A 16,885-nucleotide genomic window follows, 5' to 3' on the forward strand; every position below is an offset into this window, starting at 1 on the left:
TCTATTAAACACGTTTCATGTGCGTGCGTATACATGGACAATCAGCGTTAATGACTTGTTGATCCTTGTCGACGGTTCCAATGTGCTTACTGTATATTACATAACTGTGTTTATGTTGGCTTACGTATTCGCGCTCTGCCGCTCGCAGCACCGGAAGAAACGTCGGAAATCTTATAGAGGGTTATTCAGTTTGAATTAGACCGGAAATGCTACTCAGGATTTGTGGATGAAGATGGAACGTAGGTATATAGATGTACGTAGGTCACCCAGTAGAGGTGGGAGTGAAGAGATTTTGCCGTCGAAGACGTTTTGCGAAATGAACAATAATATATATATTTATATGTATAAATGTATTTGTAAACGAATTACGTAATACATGTGTATGGGAATACCTCGCCGCTTGCGCACACTTACGTCGAATCCCTAAAGGACTCGAGATACACGGAAATTAGTGTTTTTATATGCGCGCGTACGACCTGCGTTTCCAGTGGAGTGTTGCAGTTGCCCAACTGTGATAAAATATCGACTAATCGTTAAAAAGTTTAAACGTTAAAAACTTTTGAACTTTGTTTAAAACAGAAAAATTACTTTATTTTATCCTCACCGTCGAGCATTTGTGTATTTTTAACAATCGAAACTACCGTTATAGTGTTGAGGTTGTGTCGCTGTTGTTTCGTTTACATGATGGGGTACCTATGTTTCGTGTTTTATTATCATTTTGTCGTCGGAACAATATTGTAATATTTTACTCGGCGTTCGTTTAGTGCAATAATAATAAAAAAAAAAAACAAAATACGTCATTGTACACTGTGCATTCAATTTTTCCATCTCGGTTTTTTTGTAGCTTTTTCATCGTTTTACGACTATGCATAATTAATAATATTATATCGTATTGGCATATCACGCGCGGGCGCACGCTTGTTTGAATAGTAGTTCTAATCGTCAAACTCGCGTATAGCGTTCCGTCAAAGTTTCTCGGTCATCAAATTGAACGTTAGATTCAATTCAAATGTAATTATATACGCCTTGCCCGAGTTGTATAATAGTTAAGTCAAACAGTCAAGTTATTAACTCGATAAACTGAACACGATGCATACTCGGTGCTAATACGTGGCAAGATTTAACCGCGAGGCCGCCGTATAATCTCATTTCCCATGTGTTATTCCGTCCGTGGGATGCTTTCGCGATGCTAGTACGTACGTGTACATGCAGGTATGTTGAGAAAGACGTATTTATAAATTCGTTCAAAATCACAGTTATTATTAACAAAAGTTTACGTACGCATTTGCGTACTGTATTATATTGCGCGCCTTTCATGTTTATTTAGCGAAGACGCATCATACCGTCGTACAGACATAAAACGCACACTCTATAAAATAGCATTTGTTATGTGTTAGCCACATAACAATATGATTGTAACTGTTCTTCTCTTACATACAAAATGAACTCGTGCGTAGTAAAACATTTAGTTATGCGTATAATATCCTCATCTAACGTTGTCGAAAGCCACTCTGTGTCTATGTAAAGCAGCTAGCTCTTAGGACTACATCATACAATGAGAGACACAACTACCCCGACCAATACCGCAGATGTATACATTTCAGTTACAGTTTCTACATTATCGGACTTCGCGTGAATTATCCCTTTGATTCCGTATTCAGTAGAATACAATATTTGAGCGATGTTTAAATATAGATATGTATCATGCACTTATAAACATTTAGGTAATTTATATTCAAGTCAATATCTGTTTTCATCCAAACGGTAAATGAACTTGAAGTTTTAATGTATGCACATACCTATATAATAATGTTGTTTGAAGATAATGATACCACACACTATATATTATATATTTACATCCGAACTACGAACTATGCATGTTTACGTTTAATCGTATGTAAGTATATAATATATATGATGGCATTATTCTTAAACCGTTCAAAACCGTATAACAACAATAGTCATAATACATAAGTATATGTATTGCTGGTTCATTCTTTTAATACAAGACATTCATTGTTCCTAAGAATATTAATGGTATTGAAAATATATTTTTTTTCACAGATTTTAATTCATTATTAAACAAAATTTTTAATGAAAAGATTAAAAATGTACTATTTATACGTACAAAAATTGAATACAAACCGAGGTTAGTTTGGTAGCTGTAAATATTCACAATTTTGATTACTGAAATGGAGTGACACATAGGATACCACACAAATTGTTGTTCAACTATTCTAAAATAACGAATAACCTACGTTATGGCAATCACCTGGACCCTGTATATAATATAGTCGTGATGTCGGTTGTTTAGGATTTTTTTTATGCTTCGCGAGTTTTTATTGTTTTTCTTGTGAGATTTTCAATTCACATAACGTTCACAACTTTTTACACAATATAATCGACCGATTGTAGTAGTTTAACTACAGTAGTACTCGACTGCTGACGAGGTTCTTTTTATTTTATTTTTCTTCTTTTCTTTTCTTCAATACTACGTAAACACGGGCAATCAGACGGAAGTCCCATTATAAATACAAAAATGTCGTGTTGTGCGTGGAGTCCGTTTTTATTTCTGGAATTGTATAATGTTTTTTAATCTTATTTAAACGTATATTTAGAAAAAGCTTTTATTATATATTACCGCGTCTTGCAGTACGTGTGGAGAAGAATTGAAAGTCGTATATTATTTGATAGAATATAGTATATTGTGTATATTTATGACTGTTGTTGGTATGCATTATGTATATATAAACCTACTATATTATATACGCATCTTTTCTGCGTCGGAGTTTTATCCATATAAATATATATACATCAACTCGTTTGAAATTTAGATCTTTTTGGTATTTTTTTCTTATTATAAATAATTTGTATTATGGGCACGATACTGATAAGGAAAAAAAATCATGATCGTAATAACATTTTACGCTTAATTCGTGTATAATCGCGTTTTATCAAGAAAAATGTGCACTGTAGCAGTGCGTACTTCACACAAAGTTATGCCAAAGCGGGATGCGTCGAAAAAGATTCTGATATAATTGCTAGGGGAACAGGCGCGTAGATCGTCGTAGTAAATATATATTTAATATATTTGTGTTTGTACAGTTTTATATATTATTTTTCTCCCCGTCCATAGTCGGTCGAGAGATGTTCGGCCCTCAAAAGGATTCTGAAACTAACAAAAAGACGGTATTTTTCAAAGAAACGTTTTGTTATGTACGTTTCTCTCAATTCGGAGTAAACCAATTAATAAGCGTATAAAAAAATATCGTCGACTTGTTTTCGTTTTATTATATACAACAGCATAAATGTTTTTTCACAAATCAAATACAATCATTTTTGTCTCTTTTTATATACATATTTACACATTTTTTTTTACTTTTATTTTAAATCCTGCATATTTTCATTTCGTCCTTTGTGATCAGTTTTTAGATTTTTTCGGTTATCCGGGTTCTGCAATATGGTCTCTGTACACGTGTGCAAAGAGCTTTCTTCAGGCTATACCCAGGCTATACTCCTAGCGTTTTAAACCTTCATCATACTCGTCACCTGAATGTGATGTTGATTCAATTGATTCCAAAACGAATTACTGGTCTCGATCGTCTTTGTACTATAAATTTCCATTGAAGAATATTTTACATACGACCATAATCTATATGTGCGTCTGACGGCCAGTGTAGTTGTTAATATCATATTGTTTATTTCAGCCATTAACTAAGTTTTAGGACTATATGTTGATTACTATTTTAAGAGATTATACCTGTTGTCTCAAAATAACATATTTTCTTTATACTAATTTTGTCTAATGCGAAATTACTTTTATATTTTATTATTATTATCATTATTTTTTATAAAACCTAACCAATTGGATCACCAACCTATATTTGGCTTATATAAACATGGCTTTGATAGATTTTGCGCTTTCTGAGATTAGTGAGCATTAACAAGCACATAATAATTTATACATACATATTTCATGTATAAAATATGTAGGATACTGTGGGAAAAAATTAATATACAATAGAAATTTTAAACGTAAATGGCAATTTAAATACAGTATTCTTGTGCGAGTGTAGGTGTATGGGTGTGACGTGACAATTTTTTTTATCGCCGTTTGTATGCGTTATTTTTCTAGTTTTATGGTTAAACGACGAGACACAAAGAGCGCTCATACATACACATATATACACGGTTAGTATCCTCCCCTGTGATTTGGCATTACTATTACGCGCTGCCACGGAAAAACGGTTACATCCGGCTTTATGATGGCATACTTATATATATATATGTACATTGCACATACGCTTCACGTATATATGCGAAAGCATGATGGTGCGGTGTAGAAGAACGTAGAGGAAAATAAAATAAATTTGCCGGCGATTTGTTTCCTCTTTTCTTTCTTCCCTCTTCCATCGCGATCGTGGTCCCAGCACGATTTGTATATTACGTAACTTCTATAAATGTTTATATATATATATATATATGTATGTGTGTGTGTGTGTGTTTATCCACGAAAGTGTGCTTGCAAATACGCGTGTTTACAAAAAATTTCTTGTGCATATTTTATTTTCAGCGGACGGGGAAGACCTCTTTTGGTATACGTGTCGCACGCCTATTATTATATTATGATGTACTTCGCCTCTCGTGATAACTCATTTTGTGTTCTTTACGCACCCACAACTTAATGTGCGTTTAACATAATTTGCATTGCACGCGTGAACCATACTGTAGAACTGCAAGTTAACGAAAAGTTCTTGTGGTGAAAGAGAGATTTTATAGTTATAAGATAAGAATGGGTCATGATTGTAAAATTCTAGAAGGCTGTTGCTGATACAAATATGCTCGGTATGTGACGTTTCGTGTGTTTTTAAAATTAATTTATATTATAATAGGTAGGTTAGTAAGTAGTACGTATTATATGTTATAATTGTATCTATTTCCCGCACAGTATGATATTAATAATATAACCGTGGTGTTGTATACAAAGTTTTCTATTATATAGCGTTCTTCTATGGAATCTAGATTATCGTCGATCGTATAACAATAACGTATTATAATTTTCGTTACTATCTATATTATTATACTATAATATAAACAAAAATGAGATGACTGTATGGCGATGTATCAGTACCACTATATATAACGGGTTATCGCTTTTACGAGTGAAAATACCCTCAATTTAGTTAGTTCCTTATTTTTTTTTTTATCATATTTAACCGATGACTCGCGTCGTTGTACATCCTCTGAGTATTATGATAGAGTTTACACCTATCTTACCAATACAATATAAATATGCGTGAATGTATTTTGTGCGTTTCAGAGACGGTTTAAGGATGTAAGGAAAATAAAAACGTAGCGATTCCCCGACAGGTGTAATATGATTGATAGACCGCGGATTAAAATATATAATGGATACTCGTGGCTGCGTGTACGGAACGCATTCGATTTGACGAGGAAAAAATTCACTTTTCAAAATACGTTCATGTATTATTCAAAAGCCTAAAAAATACTCGTCTAACGTAAATGTTGCTGCTGAATGCCTAACGCCGTGTAAGAATATACACGGTATTGTTTTACAAATAATAAAAAAAAAAAAAAACGTACGCGAACACCCACTCATATATGCGTTCTTGTGCATTTAAGGAAAAGGAAAGAGAAGGTAGCGTATATACACCCCCGTGAAATGGTATATAAACAAAGGGCGAATAAAACGAGGCGAAAAGCACTTTGTGACTGGCTGTAAATAATAAATGTGCCGGATTTCCTGGATTATGCGTCGAATTCTCCGAGGAGGAAATTAGCTTTTACCAAATTCTGAATTTTTACTCCTTTCGAGAGGCGTGGGGAGGTGAAGAGCACCCAAGCAGTGCCGAACCCCTGTGGTGGTTTCGTGAAATCGTGCACGACACTGGAAGAAAAACGTCGTATATTTATAAATATATTCTTATTTCACCACATTATAACATAGTAATATATTCATGTATATTATTATATAAGTATATTTATATATATATATATATACATATTGCATGTGTATGATGTGTACTTATCCGCGCGCGATAACGATCAAAGTGTGCACGTTTAATACGCGTGCGAGTTTTTAATAAAATCACGTACGAAATCCCTAGAAATAATGGTTAAAGACGATATACTAGATTAAATGGAAATTTGTACGTATATATATGATACGCTAGTGATAAATTGATCTCGCAGTAAATTTGATATTTTTTCAAACATTTCGGGTCAATACCCTTGATATCTATTATGTTAGAGTATTATTATTTATTGTATACTCGAATCCTCATGTAATAAATGTAGCTTCATATTATTTTACGATATAATGCACCTCGCAGTTGCTTGCGTTTCACCTATAGTTGTATATAATATAATGTGATGTTACTTATATTTGTTTTCGTTAACTAAATAGATTCACATAACTTACAGAAGGTATGTCACATTAGATTTACCGACGTAAGATGATGAGCTCTAAAAAGCGCGTTGTGCTTTCATACATATTATATTTATCGTCGACAAAAACTCAAGTCGAGATCGAACGTGTCGATCGTATTGATTTTTTTTGTTTTGTAAAATCACAATTTTTAAAAAATGACATGATTTATAAATATATATATATTTGTATGTACTATGTATATGTATCATGTACAGTAGTTGATCTATTTTTTAGGATTCTATTCGAATTGCTAGACGGATTGCACTGTCACACGAACATTATTTTTCAGTAGTATCGTTGTTGCTTCGACCATCGTGTAATGTATTTTTATAAATTTTTTGTTGAAATCCAACAGGATTCGGACGACCAGACCTCCCCACGGAGACATGGATCAGACCACCGTCCCCTTATTTACTTTGCGGCATCGAGATAAGTTTTTTTTTTTTTTTTACCTCAGCGGAGTTCGTTCGACATTTATTTTTTCTCTACGCCTCGTTTTGCCGAAACGACGAAAATCAATTTCGGGTATGTGCGCCGTCGGGGAATAGAACGAATACGCCACCCGTGTCTTGCCGGCCGATTTATCACTGTATACCGATTTACTATAAAATAAATTTTATATATATTTTACTCTTTGACGATGAACATACGACAAAGCCGATAGATTCTTTACTTTTATTTATTTACTTACTTATATTTATTTTGCACCGAGTCCGGTGTATATATGGATATAAATATTATTATTATACTCGTATATAGGGGAAAGGGGAATTAGGTTTCCATATGGCTTTGACATATTATGGTTTTGTGCGCGTCATACTGTACACACACTCGTTGGGAGGTAAAAAAAAAATGGAAATAAATAACGAGGGTTTTTATCTTCCAAGACTGGCTCTGCCGGGAATCGGCTTAACCGTCTCTGCCTTCGTCCGGTCTTTGGCCAGAGTAATCGTAAAGACGGATCGAACAATTTTTTCGAACAAAGCACTCGAATTCTGCCACTCATATATATATATTTATGTGAATAATGTCGTATTTATACTTTAAGATTATACCGTTCCGTTTGCCCGCCCTGCAAAGTCCTTGGACGGCGCTCCGTGTAGGCAATTCAATGGCATCACCGTCTTTGATCTAATACTTTCCATATTATACTATTATACTTCGTATGGGATGACGGCGGCTGTTCATTCTGAAAAAGATCATCCCCGTCGTTACGTAATTTTGGTTTGTGTTATTTTCTCCGATATATGAAACAACCGATAGTACTACCGGGAAACGCGATTTTGCACATATATTGATTTGATTATATATCCTGTACTACAGGGATATATGCGTATATGTACTGTCAACCGACGACAACCTCATTCGTATAACATAAATTATAATATATTCAAATTGTCTGACAATAATGTCGGTTTTATGATTTTTTGTTATACTATTATTATAGTTGGTGGTGCAGTTTACGTGCAAATATATTTTTTCGCTTGATATGGGTTTAATTTTTAACGCGTTGACTGCAGTCCTCTACGTTTACCCAAGAGCACGATCTTACGAAAACTTGAAAGCTGTAATTAGTATGTGTTCAGATATAACTATATAAGTTTATAATTTCTGCACTTAAAAAACCGGATAAATAAAACCATGAAGCTTCAAATACCCTGATATTACAATAATTTCACATAAATAGGTACAACATATGTACTGGATTGTTGGTGTATCATCATACGATTATGCATACGATGCATACGATCGTATCTAATATTATAATGAGATATAATAACGGTTTGTTGCTCCAGAACAGTCGCTTTTGACTTTAACGGACGTGCTTAAGGAAGACAATTTGAAGACAAAAATTAGTTCGTAGGATATATATACACTCCAATAAGTCATGTGCATATTATGATGTACCGTTCAATGAAAAAATTATACTATATGATTGTTGTTTCGCACAGAAAATGAAAATTGCCTAAGGTCAGATTTGTCATGTATATTATTAATAATACATATATATATATATATATTATGTATGTACGTTTTGTTATTGTTATCGCCGAGAAGGACGGCGAATTATTTACGGACACTTGTTCGAATCAAGGTCTATCCGTCATCGGTTCATTATCACGGATCGCCGAGCATCTTTCCGATACCAATCTTTATGCTTCGCTGAATCCGAAATCGGTGTTCGAGCGTGTCACGACCACTGTGGCGGCGACATCTATTATTATATATATATCAAGAAAGAGATTCAAAAATATCCCAAAACGTTCACACAAATCTTTTTTTGTTGTTCTACCGCATTTGTTTGAACGTAAATCGTGAACGCGGATTGATATTTGTATTGTCTGACCACATATAAGAAGAATATAATAATAATTATGAATTGCATCACACACAAACTAAAATTGCAGTTGTAATATATAATAATAAAGTACTATTGCAAAACATTTTTCTTATTTCGTGTCAATCGAATTATAATATTTATAAGATTTAAATTTGATTATATGACACAATATTATAATATATAATTATGCTTTTGCTCCGATACAGCATTATGATATTATTTTATATATAGTTTTATATTCTTACGTTTTAATATTATTATTTTCTATATTTTACGATTTTTCATACTGGTCTTGTCAGATCCACAATTCGTGTTTTCAATTAACCTCTTCGTCCCCACCTTCTGCTAGTCGTAAATATATAAACGGCGTGTCGCGACGGGGAAAAAACTTTAACGTTTTTCAAGTTCTGCAGGGAACCAAAAAAAAAAAAAAAAAATATTAAAAAAAGGCCAGCATCCGGTGGCTGGATTTTGCTATATAAAGTATATAATGTTATTTTATTTCCTCTCTGCTTCTCGCACGCTCGCACAAAGCCCTATTTAAAACTAATTACTCGTTCAAGAACTCTGTGTATAACGTAGTCTGCTCCGGTAAACGACATTTGCATAATAATAATAATGATTACAATAAAACAAAACGAAAAGAGTCTCCTGTACAATATCCGGTCGTATAAAACTATTTTTAATTTTTAGAGCTCACCGAAGTGGTGTGGTCAGTGCGAAAAGCTCGGCTTAGCATTTGTTTTTGTCATCCTCTTGCACACACTCACACACACACACACACACACACACACACACACACACACACACACACACACACATACATTATATTTTTTAACGTATTCCAGACGAGATTTTAATTGACTTGTTTGGACGGTTAAAAAACTATTATTTATTACGATTATTTATACCGTAATTCGGCTGTCGTCGGATTTAACAAAAATATCGCGCGTATACACACAACACCCAATCCCTCTTTTTATTTATTTATTAATTTTTTTTTTTTTTTGATGGATTACACTTTTTTTAATTTTTACACTTTTTGCCCGGAGGTTCGTATAAATATATGTTTCAAAGTCGCTTTTGAGCGCTGCTGCAGGTGTGTAATATAGGTATTAAAAACGTTGCCACCGGACTACAGAACGTCGATGGCGGGGAAACGGTGTTTTACCCAATTATGAGTTTTAGTGTTCCCGAGTGCGTAGGTGTAAAAATTTCAAGACCCGACTGATAATATTTATTTCACGAGGGTACGAAAAAACCTACACACGCACACACTTGCATGTATAATATAGATACCTATAAGGGGTGCTGTTGTGGAAATTGATTCGTTTTTTTTTCACTGACTAACGAAATTATGAACAGATATAAAAAAACCGTATATAGTATAAAAACGTAGATAGGAATAAAATTTTCCATCGCACTCGTTTGGGGGACGGTAAAATGTGATCAACGTATAAAATAAAATAATAAAAATGTATCTTATTCAATTACCGTGGTTTGATCGTTTGTCGCAGTGAACCGATTACCGGCGATATTCGTGTATCATTATATACGATCGCGTCACTCCAAGGGCACACAAATATCATACCTATATAACGTTACTATTCTGTGATATATATTTAACAGCTGTTGTGTTATATGCTATAAGTGCGCGTATTTAAGTATGCGTAGTAGTTTAGTTTTTAAACTGCTCAAATGCAATACTATGGTGGTGGAGAACGAAACGAGCTGTCCGTGCCACGTATTTGCGCTGCAAAAGCTCTTTTGATACTCACCCGGCATAAATGTGTTTTATTTTTTTTCCATATTCTGATGACGATAGGTTCAGAACGACACAAAGGTTATTATGTATGCTGTATATATATATACAGTAAAACTTTAGTATACAGAAAATGAAAAAAAAAATATATATATATATATATATTATACCGCGTAAACAAGCAATGTGCACTCTTGTATAGATGGTGTATCGTATACGTTGGTGTTTGTGTGTGTATACACGTACTTATTGTATTTATACATGTATAACCACTTGTCCACTCCATATACAACTATTTTTTTCTGTTTCTTTTAATGACGACTATTGCGCTTCATTAGAACATAATGTGCTCTATATATATTTATATATATATATTACTTTTTGTGCGTGTGGTTGAAGTGGCTGACTGCAAAAACGTCGTCAGCATGATAGTTAACGAACATTTTAAATTTGTATCTTCCGTCACAGCGCCTGGTCTATGATGCTGTTTTTATCCATCGTATTTTTCATATTGTCATTTTATTTTCTGTTAACAGCGCGGGTCAGACGAAATGGTCACATCACCTGGAGTTGAAGGAGGACCGGTAAGCAACGGAGACACGATTGGAACCAATCACGTGGACAACAATAATGACGCAAAAAAGGTAAAAGTTTAATATATTATATAAAATACATTTATATTTATCTACTTGAATTTATTCGGTGACTCTAAATTTATAAAAATAATAAAGTTTTCATTTCGTCACAACTCTGGAATTAAAAATACATGTATTGAAATTTTTTAAATATAAATTTGAGTGTTATTTGCGTTATTCTAATTTTTTACAATTTACTGTTTTTTGTTTCCGAGAATGAAAATAGTGCACAAAAAATCCATTTTAAAAATTTAATTTAGTTATGTTTAAATTTATTTACCTAAATGATTAAATTAAATATGAATTTTTGAGTGTATGATAGAGATTTAAAGTGTAATAAGCACATGTTTATTTATGTGAAGCAAACATACATAACGTTAAAGTTTTTATTTAAGATATTGAAAAATTAAGGCAGTTTTATACACATAAAATCTGATTGTTTTTAATATTATTCACCTCGGCCCACCTACTGTGTAGTATTTCTCGTTGCCCGATTTTAATCGGATCTAAAATATGTATAGAATGGTATGTGTGTATATGCTTCGAACTTCGATCGAAATACCGTTCCCGTGTGACAATTCACAGTTATTCTTTTTTTATAAACTTTTCTCTGCATTTTTTTTTACGATTATTGTTATTTGTTATTATTTTTTTATCAACATTTAACATGTGTGCGAACTCAAACCTCGATGGAAAACTCACTATGGATGATTGACAAATATTCCAGTAACTTTTTATGTAAATATATATGTATATATATATTAAAAAAATCGTTGTTTTGCAAACAGAAAAAGTTCTACGAAGAAGCGTTGCCTCTATTCTACGTTTAAGATAATATTGACTAAGAAAATCTCCTGTCAGGAATTGCGTTTGTGAAATGCAATTTTCGCAAAACCCCATTTCTTGTACATATTTGTTTAGGTATTATTGCATCTGGGGTAGATTCGGAGAATTCCAGTTGTAGATTCATATGTTACACCACACCAGTAGTTTTTAAAAATAATACCTTACACGTTTAATTTGACGAGTATATGTTCTTGCGCACCCGTACAACAGCGTATTTCTAACGATCCATCTGAAACTAATTATTTTTGTACCGATAATACATTTCTATGAATTATTGTATTTACCGTACATTTTTCGATAACGGCCGATACGCGTTATATATTCGATATGTCACGAGTATATCGACTTGTTGACATCGACCCTCCTATACCTACTACAGGGTTGTGGAAACCGAGACGAACAACTGATTGTCATGACAACCCGTATCGAAAACACAGGACGAAAATATAATAATAATAATAATAATAATAATAATAACAATTGAACACTTGTGTGACATACTGGCAAATAAGGGGTATATATGTGTGTTGATATTTCTTCACCTGTCGTTGGTAGTGGTCTTGAACTCGCTCAAATACACACACCCATCACATTATGTACAGCGTATACAAGAGACGTTAGTGGCGTTACTATCAAAAGGTGTCTGTCAATTGCTCGCATCAAACTGTACTTACACACGAAAAATAAGTATAAAGTGAAATAGAGAAATTATGACTAACGAAGGGAGGTGCGTGGAAATAGTGTAGTGCAGGGAAGAATGAAAGAAAAGCGTTCGAGTCGTGGTAAGGTGTTGTAAATATAGTATATATATAGTATATATATATATAAATTATGTATTATACCTGTTACATAATATATATTATAGGTATAAAGTGAAAATTTTTAATAACATCGTTTTCCAGTCAGTGTTTAAAATATATTATTCTTCTTTATTAAATTTTCTACACCGGGGCCATAATAATGTTTGAATGCGGCACATAGTATATATATTATATATACGGGGCGGGCAGGGACATGACCGAGGTTGAGGGTAGACGTGACGTGCTTGCGTTCAAACCGAATTTGATGGTTGAACGCTTTCGGGTGCGGGGGTAGTTATATATACAAAAAGAAAAGCTCGATATATACCTACCCGAGTGTCCCATTTTGCTCGTTATACCGCGGGGCTCTGCGGCCGACTACGATTTTTCATTTTTAACAGGCGCGAAAAAAATTGCATACGAAATCCGAAATAATGTTTATCTCCTCCACGCGACGGTGGTAGTATTCGAGGGCCGTTTGCATTATTATTACGAGACGTGAAGGATTTATAAATTTCGCTATACATAATAATATATATATTTCCAACCCTCCCTTCCATCAACAACGATCTATGTATATATAGTCGATCTTATTATACATCCCGCCGCGTATTATTCAGTGTATAGTGCATAGCGTATACTATACGTGATATGCGGTATATAATAATATACATAAATGTATATACGATGTGGTAGAATCGTGTCCACCGCTGTTGCGGTTATCATCGAGCGCGGGCACCTTTAATTCAATTTTGTGGTTGGTGATGCGTCGAGGGTGGGTGAGAAATTCGTCCTATATTATTATACGTGTATAGAAGGTTGGAGGAGAGGAACAATTAAAAAGAGAGAAAGAATGCGCAAAAAGTGGACAATAATAATTGTATGCTGCCCCGAGCTCCAGGGAGGGAACAGTGAATGGCTAAAAAGAGTTCAGAAAAAAAAATCCTCAGCGGTACCCTCTACTCATACTATGCATATATTTATGAGCGTGTGTGTATGTGTGCGTAGTTGAATAGTAGTAGTAGTATATATAGTATATAGTAGTAATTTAGCCCGCGCGCTAAACGCTCTGGATAATTTGAAAGGAGTTCACGGTTGAATTATTAATTACACGGGGAGGAGTGCTGCACTTGTGTCTTGTGTTAGTGCAATAAGAGATACGGTTTGAGTGGCGAACAGCAGAGATGGCGGGGAATGGCGCAGGGCATAAGACGTAAAGTTTCGGCAGGCATTACTACAGCAGGTCACTGTAAAGAGGAGTTTAAAAGCATTATGATGATGATGATGATGGCAATACAACCGAGATAATTGGGAACGAGAGACAGACGGGCAACCCCCTTGTTCCCCCTTCATAAGTGGCGCAACGAAGAAGAATCCTGCAGGCTAGTGTGCATAACTATATATATTATAGTAATATATATATTCGTATAGTGTTTCTCTGTTTACCCTATCTCTCGGTACGATATTAATTCGTCTTACTTACATCATTTGATAAAACTCGCCGTCGTTGTCGTCGTTCCCGTGTGTTTTTGTTTGCTTTGAGTCGCCTTTGGAAATCGCTCGCGTTTGTAAAGTTAAATTTTCAAGTCCGTTTAGATGGAAAAGTTCCTGCTTCTCTCCGTAATACCACAAGTCAACTCTCAGAAGTATATATGCGCAGTAGCATTTAATTTATTTTGGTTATTTAAACTTAACTATATGTTCTTTTCTTTTCATCATAGACACGTACGATACTGGTCGTAAAATAGTATATTGTGTTTGCGTTTTTAATTTTTTTTTTTTTAATTATCAGTTTTGTTGTGTATAGAAAACATTCGATGTTTTTTATTTTGTCAAAAAAAGTTTGCCTGTTTTTAACAATTTTTTAGTTACGGAAATGTTTTGCCCGTTAACGTGTAAATTAAGTAGTTTATTTTATTTTCGATTTTAAAATGAGCTCGCGTTGCCCGCATAATTAGTCCAGTCTCTTTATATTCTATGTTTGTATATATAATCCCATAAAAAAGTTTATTTTTTTCTGAAAAAGAACCAACAAATAATTATAAAATATTATTTAAATACTCCGTAATTAAATTAAGGTTTTTCTTTTCTGGCCTTAGTCGAGGTAAATGCAGTTCGTGTTTTTAATATTATATAACATTTAACCGTACCTTTATTCATATTTTTATTTAACTGTACTTCTATATTATACGTTCAATCTAAGTAGTCCGTTTATAAAATAATCGAATTACTAATTATTTCCATAATTACGGTAATCTTCGTTATTATAATTATAGCTTTCGCTAAGAAATTCGATAGCTGCGTATAGGTGTTTATTATATTATTATGCACTTCACACAATCACACGTCAGCAACGATTTATTACGAAAATATTAAAAATCAGGTACGACAACGTTAATACTGGTACCCTGAAGCAGTTGTAGTGATGACGCTTCTTGATGCAATCTTGAAAAAGACAACCCTAATAGTACCAGCGGACCAAGCGCGTCGGAAAAATTATCCTCGCTTGACAATGTAAACTAAGCTATTAAGAAAAAAAGTTATAATAAGAGGCTTATGAGACCGGCATAAAAGAAACTTAAATTAATTTTAATATTCGAAAGAAACTTTTAAACCCTGCAGGGTGGTTTATACGTGTCTGCACATGGGCTAAAGACATTGTTCCCGAAGCGTCCGAAAACTTTAATAACCAACCGTCCCGGATTATGCTCCGTGAGACCTGATGAATGATGGCAATTTCAGCGAATTTGTCGTAGTTTTTGTGAAATATTTCTGTAATGCCTCTTTAGCTTCAGCTAGCCGTCAATATTTTACTTTCGATTTTTTCATATATAATTTTTTTTAGATAAATTTACTTACGGCTTAATATAATACATAATACTTGATAAAGATTAAAATGGCAAAAGCGCATTTATATTTATATTTATATTACTTTTAATAAACGCGACATTCGTATGAATAGTTTAAAATATTATATAGTTAAAAATTATATCTTAAATATTTTTTCTAAAAGTATTTCCAGTAACGTTATGTGGAGTATATGGTGTATTGAATGGAAATTTTGTTGTTCAATGATATGTAAATATTGTGAAAATTTCAAGTATCTAAGGTTATTTGTTTTTGAGTTACAATAAGATAATATTATTTTAGTCAAATACTAATTTTTCGTAAAAAAATTTATTTTTATTTTTTCCGGCTACTTTGAAAAGTATGTGATTTCTCTATCCAAGTACTTACTAGATCAAATTTCCTACCAGAAACAACTCTTAAAATAGAATATGAAGCGCATTATTACCGCTTTTAAAAGCGATGACATTATAGAAAAAACACACATACATTACTGTAAAATTTGACATTCATTGCTACGTGTAGTATGTTATAAAATCATCATTTTACGGAATTTTGTTCTTAGGATCAAGCTATGTAAATATGATTAACAGTTTTTATCCATTTACAGCGGTTATATATAATATTAAGGTTGTATTTATCTATGTTTAAATGCTTTGGTATATTATTGTATTTGTAAAATCTTGCACCATACGTTTTCTGTGATACAAAACTACAAATAGCAACTATTTATTTAGGCATATTATACAGGTATGGATGAGGATTGTAAAAATTACGTAAATGGTTTTGTTGATTTAGTGTTTACATGTGACATCATATATATGCAAAATAAAATGTCCGAAATTCGTTAATCGTTTTTGAAATAGGATTTTGGCTTTTTTAAATGGAATTGTTGAACCCATAGACGTGAGAGAGCTATACCATGTTTCTCTTTATATAGCGCTTCGGATCCGAGCCGTGAAACAGTTATGTGGGTCGTTTCTGCGTCCGGTTACTACCCGAAATTACTCGGCTTACACGCTTCACGATAGATTTTTATTCATTTTATTCTATCCTAGAGAAATGCGGTAAATAATAGCTCGACAACTGGCCCCATCTCATTTCCATCCTTTCCGGTCCTGTCCGACAGTCGCCGCGCCCTTTGACCGCAAATTGAATTCTCCCGGTCGTTTGTCTGCGGTCCGCGAAATAGCCATAGCCAGT

General features: G+C 33.5%; 1 protein-coding gene across 10 annotated transcripts in view; it reads left to right on the top strand.

The window, feature by feature from the left end:
• The window catches only part of LOC113549443 (polypyrimidine tract-binding protein 2), a 175,638-nt gene that overhangs the window by 100,217 nt on the left and 58,536 nt on the right, over positions 1–16,885 (top strand). For all 10 annotated transcript variants that reach the window (XM_026950744.1, XM_026950741.1, XM_026950750.1 and 7 more), the window contains one exon: positions 11,091–11,198. In XM_026950744.1, coding sequence (XP_026806545.1) covers positions 11,091–11,198 — 108 coding nt within the window. The remainder of the gene's footprint in view (positions 1–11,090; positions 11,199–16,885) is intronic.

The sequence above is a fragment of the Rhopalosiphum maidis genome, chromosome 1 (assembly GCF_003676215.2).
Source record: "Rhopalosiphum maidis isolate BTI-1 chromosome 1, ASM367621v3, whole genome shotgun sequence".
Classification (NCBI taxonomy): domain Eukaryota; kingdom Metazoa; phylum Arthropoda; class Insecta; order Hemiptera; family Aphididae; genus Rhopalosiphum; species Rhopalosiphum maidis.